The sequence below is a fragment of the Corapipo altera genome, unplaced genomic scaffold, assembly GCF_003945725.1.
Source record: "Corapipo altera isolate COAL_440 unplaced genomic scaffold, ASM394572v1 61305, whole genome shotgun sequence".
Classification (NCBI taxonomy): domain Eukaryota; kingdom Metazoa; phylum Chordata; class Aves; order Passeriformes; family Pipridae; genus Corapipo; species Corapipo altera.
In genome coordinates, this window is record NW_020884909.1 from 3,128,470 (window position 1) to 3,141,838 (window position 13,369).

Consider the following 13,369-nt stretch of genomic DNA (forward strand, 5'->3'; position numbering starts at 1 on the left):
CAAAAACCATGTATAATAGCAATGAGCCCTTAGAAATTATTCAGAATGCTTTTTTAAAATTTTATTTGACATCTGGGTAACTTTTTCAGAAGCAATATACATATGCATTCCTGTTTTTATTTCTCTTCCACTGATTACAGGATAGAGGACATATGGCTGTTGATTACCTAACATTAGTTTTGATATGGTTAAGAGAGCATCTCCATTTTCCTAATTTTTATTATAATATTCCCCTTTCCCATTCGCAGTAGTCATTCTGCTAATCCAGGTCCAAATAAACCCTTTCCAAATAAAAAGAACAGGGTGAGAAGTCCACAACAGCGCACTCCTTTTGAATGTAGGGGATTTAGTTTGTTTTATTTAACATATTTGTGCAGGGATACGAGAACTATCAGAGTGAAAACAAGAAAGTTAGGTGCCTATTTGTTGTATTGTATGTTCCTTCTTCCCTTTCCCCCAAAATTTAAAACTTAAGGCCTTTAAAATCTGAGCCTTGTCTGAAGAGCTGGAAATTCCCAGCAGTACAGAGGTGCTGAATAGTTTCTGTAGTTGTGAGATGCCTATAGAGTGACACTTTGCACTGGACCAAGTATTGCTTTAACACAAGTCTTGTTGTTTAAGATGGAATGTTACCTGCCCACATAAACTGCTTACCTAGTGAGCCTACTTTACTCATACCAAGTATAAAATCTGAAATACTAAAATGGGAGGATCAAGATAGTAGCCATGTATATGAGCAGTGTGTGGTATAGATAGAAACACTGCAAAGCTCTGCTAGATATAACAGTCCTTTGTTTTCAGTCTGCCTTTGTGGTTAAAAAAAAAAAAAAAAAGTTGAGGGGAAGGGAAAAAGAAAGGGGACAAAAAAAAGAAAAGAAGGTGGTAGATACCATTAAAAAAAAAGACACACACACACAAGACCTTGGTGTGTGTTTTCAACTGTAACTGGAAAGCTGTTTATTCTTCTGTCTTGAAAGTTCCAGTATTTGATAATAACAGTAGAAAGATTGTTCAGAATCTAGAAGCTGGTGGCTCATTAGCAGTGCTACTGTTCAGTTAAGAGTCAGAAGTTAGTACAGAGTTTACATACAGTTAATTTAAAAAATAGTTTGCATAACTTCATAGTTAAACAGAAATTATTTATTTTAAAACAACGTGCTAGACTGTGATTCAGAAAGCCAGGTTCCAGTGGCTTTCACGTAACTGCTGAATACAGACATGTATATGTAAAAATATGAATGTGCAGTTGCACACACCACTCACTTAACCTTAGTTAGCTGTAATAGTTTTTTACCCGTGACTGGCATGACATTTTGCAATACACAGGCATCATATTAACTGCACCTGTTTGACAAGTGTATTTGAGTGCAAATTCTGCTCTGGTCCTCAGGAGGTGTGCTCATGTTACCAAACTCGAACTACTATCATGTCCTGCTGTCTGTTTGGTCATTGTCTAAGTACCCCCCTGTCTGTGTGCACGCATTATGTCTTGTATTTAATGTATCATGTAAGTGTATTTATGCTCTCTTTGTTTCAATCAACAGTATCAAAGCAGAAGTTGTAAAGGTGCCTAATTTTATTTATTGTTCAGTGAGTTCGTAGGCCTCGGAAAAGAAATCTTTGTGTGAGAATTCTGTTGGAAGGCAGTTGTCGTAGCCCAGTGGGAAAATTAGGAAGGCTGTTTCTACTTGAAGTAATTGCTCTGCTTATTTTATTTGTCTTCTTTTGCAGTGTTGTCCATGATTTTGATGGTTATAATAAGGTACATTTCAAGAGTACTTGTCTGGATTGTAACAATTCTTGTCATTCTGGGATCACTTGGTAAGTCTTGTTTGTCTCCCAGTTTCTGAGTGCCCAGTTTGTGCTCTGTGTCATCAGGCCAGCTACATCCTGCACAGATCTTGGGCCATGCATTTCCCCTCAGCTTTAAATTGAGTCCCTTTCAAGATACACATCCAAAATGGCACCTTAGTAATTGCAGTCCTCTCCCAGAGACTACGTTGCTCCTTGGATATTTGCACTCCCTGCTTGGCAGGCAGGCTTCATGTTAGCCTAGCTCACTGGAGCCCACACAATCAGTGTGGGATATTCTCACAGCACTTGTAGCACAGCCCTAAATGTTGCCTGCAGTTCTTAACTGGCCTTCTAAATATGTCAGCACAGCATCTAGTCCGGGTGTGTCTGATGGCACACCCACCCCACAGGTGTATTCAGGCATGCAGGAATCAAAGGGCAGCTGCTGTTTATGCAGCCTGACATGTTTACAACCCTGACATGTTCATCAGCCCCTTCAGTCCTCTGAGTAGCTCTTTAAGACCTGTTCTTGAAGAGAGAAGGCAAAGGTGCTTTCCTAGCGTTCCTCATCAGATCTGTGTATTTCCATATGACTCAGGAAGACCTGCATGGCCTAGGTCACGTGTGAAATGCCATGCTGTATTGGAAGTGGCCGAAGATTGTCTCTTCCAAGATGATGTAGTTTGCATGAAAATAGCCTTATTTTATCACAATAACTTTAAAATTTGTAAAACTGAAGTTTTCTATTATTGTTACTCAGTAGCTAAGCCAAAATGTGTGGGCAGATGACTGAAGGGCAGGAATAAAAGTAGAATAATCATGTTAGGAAGCACTAGTGATTTAATTCTTTCAATTCATGTCTGCAAGGGATGAAAAAAATCAGCAGACCTTCTGTATTTTTTCACAATCGCTTTGTTTTTCTGCTTATTGGTCTCAGGGCCTGTGACCACAGAAAAGAAATAAATAATTTTTTTTTTTAATTGATATTCTTTTTAGAAGCTGATCAGCTATGCTGAGTGCCTTATTGGCATCTGTTACTATGTTCTAAAAAGTTTCATCCAATACAGAAACTGAATAAGAACCAGTCACTTGTGAGACATACTGCTTGTTCTGTCTTCACTGTTTGTTTAGGAGATGCCAAAAGAGCATTCTTCATTTTAGACCTGAACAGGGTACCTTCAGCATAAACTTGTGATCACAGAATGTGTAAGGTTGGAAGGGACTACAGAGGCTTATCTGGTACAACCCCCCTGCTAAGCTTATGCATTTGATTCAGAAATAACAAGAAACACATGCTCAAAAGAGAAAAAAGTGTATCAGAGGGGAGAGGTTATATCCCTGAGGGGCTGGAGACCTGTCCTTTAGAAAAGTTCTGTCTCAGAAAGACAGCTAGAATGGGAGAATAATATTCTGGCAACAAGGCTAGGATTTTGTAACAGTGGTTAGAAGATTGTACCTCACTTATTATTAGCCTCCTGTGCTTTTTACTTCACATCATGATCCAGAAGTCCCTCTGTTCCCCTTTCTAAATTCTTACTCCCTACACTTATATACATAAATACATCCACCCATGTAATTCTTTATTCCTTTTGTTCCTCCATTACCTGTCTAGTGGGAGCTGTGTTTTTTGTTGTTGGGGCTCCTCATGAACTAGTTCTTTCATGCACTTCACCCTAAAACATGAAGTCAAGGTTCTGCAAGTCTCTTAAGTTGTTGTAGTGGGGTGAGACTGTGAAAAGAGTATATTCACTGCAGAGGAGGGCAACAGAGGAGAGCAGAGCACTTCTCCCTCCCCTGAAGTTCCTGTTGGGTTGAGCATCAGTGCTCTTGAGTATTCTGTACCAGACTAAACTTTCATTTATCCTTTTTTTCTTTCTCACTAAAACATAGGTGGTACAGGAGTCCTGTGGTGGCTCTATGCTAAGAAACGAATGTCTGCCAGTGCTCTTGAGACTCAAATAGCCAAAGACAATCTTCAGGCTCTCTTGATCTATGCCATTGCAGCTACGGTCTTCACGGTATGCTTTGCTAATGAGTGTACTATTTTCTTGTTCTGACTTCCTTTTGGTCTCTAATTTTTTTTATTCAGGGGAAAGGTTTTTATTGCAGACATTTTTGAACAGTTTATTTCTGCCACAAGTTCTGTTGCAGTGATTTTTTTTTTTATTTTGTTATTTTATTTTTTTAACTTTCAGGAACTGTTCCCTAATATCTGATTTTGAGTCAGGAGAGACCTTCTAAACCCTGCAGCTACTTTCGACTACTGTAAAATGTCCACAGGGACTTCCAAGAATAGGTACAATATTGGACTGCAAATCCAAAGAGATTTTTCTTAGGTTCCCAGTTCAGAGGTACTTAGTCATTTTAGTGTATCTGAAAGTCCTTAGGACATTCCTACTTCTTGAAATTAGTTGTTCCGAAATTTTTTCCGCTTACAGAAGAATCATTGTGAACTGAAATGCTAACATTGATTACCTTGTTTGGGCCCTGCTGTTAATTTCACAGTCACTGACTTTACTTTTAAAAATTGACAATGTTTGACTAACTTCCCAGGAATTGTAGACTCCCTCTTTTGCTCTTCTTCTTGTTTCACATCCTAATCGAAAGGTCCCTCTCTGTTCCCCTTCCTAAATTCTTACTCCCTGCATTTTTATAGATACGTACATACTACAAGACCACCACACCATGGTCAGATATAAATGTTAAATTGTATTCTTTGTTAAAACTTGCTGATTTCACTGGTTTGTACAACATAATTGGGGATAGAATCTAGTCTAATCTCATCAGCCTAAGGCTGATGATGATTTCAAATACATAATTATGAGATTGGAATTCCACAAAAATATAACCTGGAAAATAATTTATCACCAGAATAAGCTAACAGAATAAGCTACATTTTGATTTCGTGATCTTATGAATGTGTTAAATTTAGCGTGTTTGAATATCCTAGCTTTGTGAAATAATAGCTCGCTTATTTTTCAGTTCTCTAAAATGTGATTTGGAAACTTCTCCCTCTAGGTTATCTTATTCTTGATCATGCTAATAATGCGCAAAAGAGTAGCTCTCACCATTGCCTTGTTCCACGTGGCCGGCAAGGTCTTCATTCACCTGCCACTGCTAGTCTTCCAGCCATTTTGGACATTCTTTGTGCTTATCCTCTTCTGGGCATACTGGATCACAGTCCTGCTTTTCCTTGGTACTACAGGTAAGCATCTGTTGCTTATTTTAAATAAATTTCACCTAACTTTTGTATGTTTTTGAGCAGAGTTGGCTAAAAAGCATGTGGGAACCTCTAAGGAAAAAAGCCCACCTGTTGTGCTTCTGTTCTCACCTGCTTCACTGACTTCAAAACGCTTGTTTCAAGAAAGTTATTGTGCATTTGAGTCTGCATTCTCACATGGTACTTTGTGTGTTAGACTGGCTTTTTGTTTTGATGGAAGTTGGCATGTTGCAAACCACAAGACTCTGTTAATACAACTTCTATAACAGTTTTTTCAATAATTCCATCTAATTTTACAAAAGCAAGTTAAAACCAGCATAATCTTGCAGCTGATCTCTCCAAGTAATTGTATGGTAGCCAGATGAAGGCACAGTAATGAAGGGATTGTTCCAAAGAATTGCTGTCTCCCACAATGTAAATATAGTGGAATTCATTTTCAGTTGTTTGTAACTTAGGTTTCCATTATTATTCCACAATTATTAGGGAGATTCTTCTGCTCTTTGTACACTGTATTCTGAGACTAGCCAATTAATTCCAGCCTGCTGTGAAGACCATAAAAGGTGAAAGCTTTGTTTGTGTTCAGGGTCTGACAAGACCTTCTAGAATTAGTCAGTCCTATAGGTCCAAATCTTAGTCACTTCAGCAGAGAAACTTTGCAAATGCTTTTTAAAGTGGGAAATGTCTGTGTTATTTTGCAGTGCATTGCAGGCGATAGAGACCGTCATTCACTGTTCAAATCTAAGAATTTTTAAATGTGGTGTTTACTGCTGATCCAAAAGTAGCAGTGTTTCAGGTCGCAAAGCTATTTCACAATAATACGAGTATTTTTTTCATATCCTGAGTTCTTTAGTGAGGGTTGGAGGTAACACTTCATGTGTTCTTGTTCTCATTACTGTTGAAATTTGTAGCTTTCATTACATGGTGTGTGATGTGCAGAAAATGTTTACCTCTGAAAGTCTCAGCCCTGTGCTTCACTCTCTGAGTCAGGTCACTGCACGGGCACTAAATTTGTAGCAGAATTTAGTCTGATATTATATTTTACTGACAGAACCCTTCAACTAGCCTTGATTCTGTAAAAGCTAATTTATCCTTTTAGCTTATATACACTCATTATCATCACTGTTATCAGTTAGGAGTGTTCTGGCATGAGGTCAGTCTCTGTACGTGATACTGCTATTCACATTAGACAAAGAGTGAATTTCTGAATGTATGAAATCGTATGTTTAGAATCTCTACAGCTGTTCCATATGTCTGTAAATAGCTTTAGAACTGCAAACACTGTTGAAATACTTGTACAAAGACTTACCATAAGGAAAGCAAAAGTGATTGTTAGTGTTGACATATAGATGTAAGGAGCTATGAAGTTTAATATTGATTCTTGCTGTATGAATAATACTGATAAAGCAGCAAAATCAAATTAAGAATTACTGAAGTAGGCTTCTATTATGTTGAACTATAGGGGGTTTTGCCATGTGATGGTGGTTCATTGTGGAAATTTTCACCATGTGGCTGAAAATTAAAGGAAGTGTTGCAGGATTTTGAGCATGCTCAGAATATTTTTTTGTGGCTTTTTTCAAGTGCCGTTATACTGATTGTCTCAAAAGCTGCATCTTTATTAAGAACAATCTTCTTAAACATGACATTTAAAACTGTTAGTAGAAGCTAGATGGGTTCTGCTGTAGCTGCTTGTGACCTGCCAGTGCCATATGCTTCCTTATTTATGAGCTGATGTAAGCACCATCTTCTTTTTTCACCCTCATTTATTTCTAGGTAGTCCTGTCCCAAATGAAGAAGGATTTGTCGAATTTCGGATGGTAGGTCCTTTGAAATACATGTGGTGGTACCATGCAGTAGGACTCATCTGGATCAGCGAGTTTATCCTAGCCTGTCAGCAGATGACAGTAGCAGGGGCTGTTGTGACATACTATTTTACAAGGTAAGGACAACTTAGATAGCTCTACCAGGAGTTGCCTAGACATTGATTTTGCAGAAATAATGAGGGACAGAGGTCTTGGGGAGAATACTTGTTTCTGTCGTGAAAGCTGGGGAGCCATTAAATTGTCTTGACTCTTTTTAAATCACGTGAAGTCCTAAAATACCTGTTTTGCTGATTATAGATGGTGTTCTTGACATTTAGGACTTGAAGTCTCATTTGCCTTGTAACTTGTGCACATTGTACAGGCATGGATAGTTGTTTACAAAGCAGGATGCACCTGGAAGGTCATCTGTGTTGCTAATAATTAATGCTGATAAATTCTGTAGAGATTAAAAAAGTATTGACAACATCTGATTATTATTTTAATTGCAAAAGAGTGCCCTTTAAATTATTTACAGTGCTTCATTAATCTTCATTAATCTTTCTTTCACAGAGGTTTTATTAGATTCATCACTTACATGTAGATTATGTCAAGATTATATAAAAATAAAAAATGATATAAACTATATGTGCATTAAAGCTCCATATTTCATTGCTAAATTTGTGAACTAAACTGTGTATCAGGGCATACTTTGTGCTGGCTGTTCTGCATGTATCTGCTGGCTGTCCAAGAAAGAAAAACTAATTATTAGGCAATGGTTTTACAAAGCAAGAATTGTGCTTTACAGAGCTAATTTCAGAATTGCAAACTTAGATTTAGCCTCTAGTATCTGAAAACATTTTGAATTTAATATTGCTTAAAATTTTATCTTAAATAAGTCACTAATATGTGGCTTAAATAGCCATTTAGGACGCAGGTTTTTCAGAAAAAAAAGGTGGTATCAGATGCTCTGTTAGGGTTTCATGAGAATAAATGGTACTTTGGTGATCTGATATATTAAATTTTGGTATGTGGAGCAGAACTATGGCATTATTTTTGGTAAGGGAAAGAAGAAAGTACATCATTACTTACTTTGGAGAGATATAGTTGACTGAAACTTCTCCACATGTCATTGTAGATTCTAGTAGTTCATATATTTCTTTAAAAAAAACCCCACAAACCACTTCATTGTTGTAATGACTAGATAACTAATTTTATTTCAGATGTTCTCAAAGTCTTTTCCAAACAATATAAATACAACTCCTCTGAATAAAGAACAGCACGAGTACAATACATTGGGAAGATATTTAGCAATGGTATTTTACTTAAGAAAGGGAAAACCGTACAGATATTGGAGTGATGCTATCCCCAAGTGAAAAAGAGCATTAGTATCCTGAACTCATGCGTTCAGCCATTGGGTTTTGGTATTTGTTTCTAGGCTTTCATATGAAGATTGTTGTATGTAAAAGTTTGTACTGATGTCCAGCAACCAAACTCTGTTCTTGCCATGTGCTTTTAAGAGTCTGTTCCTTAAAAAAATAGATGTTTTTTAAATAATGTATGCAGGTATTTTTCAAGTGGCATAATTCAGATCATGAGTGTTTAGTTGGTTTGTCTTTTTAATTGAGGCTGTTACCTGAATTACATTTGAGTCCTTTTTCTGCCCTAGTCTTTAAACAGTATCAAAGGCAAGGAATCAATTTACTGTGCTGTCAGAAATTCTGTTGTTTTATTAATGATTAAGTCCTCCAGTATACCAATGAAATACATCTATAAAATTATTACAAGATGTTACAGGGATGTAATCTTGTGAATAATTAAAATAGATTGAGTGAAGAGTGAGGAAAATACAGAGGAAAGAGAAAGACATTGCATTGAAATAGATTGCTTAGCAACATGTATGCTTTATCTGTAAGTTTATGTATTTTCTGACACCTGAGGGTGAATTACTTTTATTTTAACCATACCCTATAATTCCATAACAGGAATCTTATTTTAAGTTAGTAAATACTCATTTCTCTCTACTGTTATCCTCTTTTTGTATTTTAAGGTACAACCATAATCTAAAAAGTGACTTAGTAAGAAAGGAAAAGGCATTAATTTTGACCCATTATTTTGCATATGAGCAACTTTCCACAGCAAATGAGATGAAGTTATCCATGGAGAAATGTTTTATATGAGGTCACTGTTCATTCACCTGAGCCAGATGGATTTCTTCCAACTCAGGCAATAACAGAGCTCAAAAGTGTTCTGAATTATAGACTCTGCCCTGGTAATGAGGAACCTGAAACTTTTTACCTGAAAACAAGGAAGTGTTTAGGTTGTCAGGGTGTAAGACTCAAACTATTTATGCGTATTCTACTCCCAACAAGGAGTAGAGTTTGGCTTCCCACCCCTTCAGCTCTAAAAGTCAACTGAAAGAAAATACAGGGTTAACCTATTTTAATCATTAACATCTCAGGATTAAGTTATGGAGATATTAGTTTCATGGAATGAAGGCTGTACTTTTTTACCTTTTCTGAATGAAACTCACATCTCTTCCTGAGATGGGGAGATACTTTATCTTTGTAATGTGTAGCACATGTTCCTTTAATATGCTTATTATCCTGCTTTTATTTCTAATAAAGAAGAAGAGCCATTCTTTAACTGGTTAATAGAGCTGTTCATTAAGAGAGAAATAGAATTGGCTTCCTTGGTAGGAAAGAAAAATAAACACTCTAAGAAGGAGTAGCTTCAAACCATGAAAGTGAGTATTCATCTGATAAATTAAAAATACTCTAGCTGCATTGGGTTAAGTAACTTGTTTAAGGCCCAGCACTTGGTGTCTTGAGGATATAACAGCTAAATCAGAAATGCAAAAAATCTGAGAAGAAGAATTTACCTAATAAATTAGTTACATCCTCTCCAAAGTCTACATAAAGATCTCCAACAGAACAAGAGAAAAGGAGAAGGCAAGTTTGTAAGTAATCTGACTAAAAAAAATACTGGCATTGTTTCTCACTTCTTTGTAAGGTTTGAATTGCACACCATCAGATGTAACTTTATAGAAACTGCTAGGTGTTAATAGTGGGTAATGCAGCTAATGCTAGTAAAACTAACTATCACCAGTTAGTGTTTTAAGTCACTTAAAGAATCACCAGCAAAGGTATTGGCAAAAGTAGTTTTAATATAAACGTAAAAGTGTGACATAAATCATTGACATAAATCTACTCTACTAGATGGCTAAAGCACACAGAGAAAAAAATAGGAAAAAATCTAAAAATCTAAAATCAGTCAAACTAAAACTAAAATCAACCTACAATTATTTATGCAGAGGCTGGGGAAGGAAAAAGTATAAGGATGGGAAAGGATATGGATAAAAAGGAATGACAGAGACTCTCCCATTGAGTCACAAGGTTCAGAGTGGACTGGCTTGCCAAATTTAGCCCTGGATTTAACCAGCAGTTTAGGGTTAGAGGTTTTAACAGCACTAAAAATCACTTAATCAATAGCCTAATTTAAACAATTTAGCAAAAGATTCTGTAGAATTTATTATAAGCACAACAGTAACTCATTTAGAGGCCTAGCTTACTGACACTTGCACACACACAGGCCTAAAGCAGTATGTACAAGGTATCTACCTGTGAAAAATTCCCCCCAAGTTCACTAAAGTTCTCATATCAGATGCCTTTGCATCTTCTCAGCTGGTAAAGGTTGAGCTTTGAGGAGTGGAGATATCAGCCCAGGCTCCACTGGCAGCACTTGACATCAGTCCTCCAAGTATACCAAGCTTGGGAGATCTGTGGCTCTGAAAGGCATCCCACTCAGAGAGAGGTTGCTGGTCACAGACAGCTGTGGTACAGGAGTTTGTAGGGTTGCAAGAGCATTTGCTTTAGTAATAGGAATTTTCCATCCTTGCTGCAATTTGGGTCAGTAACTTTCTTGGAAAGTTCAATAACAAAAATGTTCCACTTAGGTTGTTATTCAGGCGCAAAAAGCAAGTTTCCAAGGCTGTTCATTAAACTGGAGCTCATTAGGCAGGGCAGGTTCCTGGGAGCAGACAGTGTTTCTGATATACTCAAGAGGAGCTGAGCCCAGGTGGTCTTTGCCAAGGCCTAACGAGAATTTCTGAGATCCTAGTGCAGCCCAAAGAGGGGAAGAAGGGTATGTACCACCACACTACCCATACTGATTCCTTATTCTAGTCCTACTCCTCCATTGGAGACAAATCTGTGAGTTACACAAGGTGGAGTGAACAATACACCCTGAAAGCTGGTATGAGGATAATATATTCCTTTTGCACCTTATTTTATTGAAAATTTATAGCACTTCTAGATGATACCACATACATACTGATCGTTCTACTTCCTTTTTTTTTCCTCTTTTCAACAGGGAGAAAAGAAATCTGCCATTTACTCCTATTCTGGCATCTGTTAATCGCCTTGTTTGTTACCACCTAGGAACAGTAGCAAAGGGGTCTTTCATTATCACACTAGTGAAGATACCACGAATGATTCTAATGTATATTCAAACACAACTCAAAGGAAAAGTAAGAGAAATAGGTTCCATTTTCTTACTGAAAATTAAGGCCTGGTGTGTTGACCTGTTAATTTAATCGGTGTGGGAGGCTGGAAGTCTATTTTGGAATAGGTTAGATGTAATGAAGAAAATTTTCACTATAAGGTGGTGAGGCACTAGAACAGGTTGCCCAGAGAAGTTGTGGATACTCCATCCCTGGAAGTGTTCAAAAGCACGTTGGATGGGGCTTTGAGCAACCTGGCCTAGTGAAAGATGTCCCTGCCCATGGTGGGGGGAGTCCCTTCCAACCCAAACCGTTCTATGGCTCTGTGAATATTGAATCCTTAAAGGACCATGGGACTGATATGGATTGCTTAATTTAGCAATCTGAGTATCAGTTGCTGAAACACAAAGGAATACTATTTTCTTAAGATCTGTTGGTTTTACTCTTTATCTTTGTTTTCCCACATTTTGTGCTTTCCTAGGAAAATGCTTGTGCTCGCTGTATGCTTAAAGCCTGCATCTGCTGCCTTTGGTGTCTAGAAAAGTGCCTGACATACTTAAATCAGGTAAGATTTTCAATATTCATGTTTTATATAAGGGCTGATAATAGTATATATATTCCCAGGCTGCAATCTGAGGCTGACACATAATGTATTGTACTGGGGAACTGAACTTGACTGACAGTATTTCAGTCTTGTCTTCATTACTGAAATTACACTGCAAATACTACATTGACCTTTGCAATGTAAACAAAGACAAAAGATAGCCAATACTCGTCTTTGTGAACATGGTATCTCAACTTTATAACGATTTGTGTAGTGGTTGGAGATGTTTCCCATATGTCTACTCAGTAAAACTATGTCTGAATTTCAAAATGTGTCCCCTATGAAATCAGAATGAAGCTTTTTAGGTGTAATGTTTAAGATTCACACAATGCAGAAACTGTACAAAACATCAAATCGTCAGCATCATCTACAAAGTGGAAGAAAATTTGCAAGTTGTAACACGCTGGCTGGTCAGACCCATTGTAAAAATGGGTTTGTAGGCCTGTAGTCCATCTCTCATGTATATATATAAATATCTTGCTAACATTTCTTTCACTGTTAATTTTTTTTGCTTGTGGAAATATAGAAAATAAAATCAGAAGAAAGCATTTAATAAACCCCATTGTAATCCTTGAAAACTGTCCTGACTAACCTTGATTACACTACCTAGAAATTATCTTGTTTGACTTGTGTGACTCTCAGACTCTTTTGTATTTCCAGGTTTTTTTCTAACTACTTAATTTCTGTAGCTATGCCACTGCTCACCTCCTTCTGCAGAGAAATTGCAAATCCTGTTTAATGAGGTTTTTTTGAAAAAATAGTTAATGCATAAATTATGAGCAAAGGAGAAGAAGAATAGCAGTTCTTTACCTCATATCGTCTTCTGTCAGCTGCTATATATTGCTTGATTCAACAGCTCTCAGGGGAATGTTGGTTCATTAACATCATATGACGAACGTGACTTACTGTATCTTCCCCCTTACCTTCCCCACCTTCCATCTGAAATACCTGATCATTCCATGAATAAGTCTTCAATCTCCTTTTCCTAGAATGCATATACAGCCACAGCTATCAACAGCACCAATTTCTGCACCTCAGCAAAGGATGCCTTTGTTATCCTGGTGGAAAACGCTTTGCGAGTGGCTGCCATAAACACAGTTGGAGATTTTATGCTGTTCCTAGGAAAGGTATGTCTGCTGTATACAGTTCTTACAGACCTACAGAGAAGCAAGCTTTCTTTAGCAATGGCTGCACCCCAAACACAAAATGCCTTAAAAATCCTGTTTCTTAGTGTGCACTTATCACGTCCAGCTGCATCACATTAGGAGGTGCTTTGTAGTGTAGAGAGGATAAACAAATGATCTACTGACATGTAGTAAAAGTGACTAGAGAGGAGTGCTTGAAGATTATGACACCTTTTGCATGATTTATTTTTTAGGGAGTCAAGAGAAAAGTGTTTAGAAGTTCTAGGGTTTTGTTTGATTTTGTGGTTAAAACATAGAATTCTAAGGAGA

The 13,369-nt window shown here is 37.3% G+C and overlaps 1 protein-coding gene across 4 annotated transcripts in view; it reads left to right on the forward strand.

Annotated features, from left to right (window-relative positions):
• The window catches only part of SLC44A1 (solute carrier family 44 member 1), a 74,258-nt gene that overhangs the window by 46,527 nt on the left and 14,362 nt on the right, over positions 1-13,369 (forward strand). For all 4 annotated transcript variants that reach the window (XR_003529256.1, XM_027653099.1, XM_027653098.1 and 1 more), the window contains exons 7-13: positions 1,732-1,821; positions 3,685-3,812; positions 4,813-4,999; positions 6,785-6,950; positions 11,182-11,338; positions 11,793-11,876; positions 12,905-13,042. Coding sequence is in view for 3 of the 4 variants with exons in the window: in XM_027653099.1 (XP_027508900.1) it covers positions 1,732-1,821; positions 3,685-3,812; positions 4,813-4,999; positions 6,785-6,950; positions 11,182-11,338; positions 11,793-11,876; positions 12,905-13,042 (950 nt within the window). In the remaining variant the exon portion in view is untranslated. The remainder of the gene's footprint in view (positions 1-1,731; positions 1,822-3,684; positions 3,813-4,812; positions 5,000-6,784; positions 6,951-11,181; positions 11,339-11,792; positions 11,877-12,904; positions 13,043-13,369) is intronic.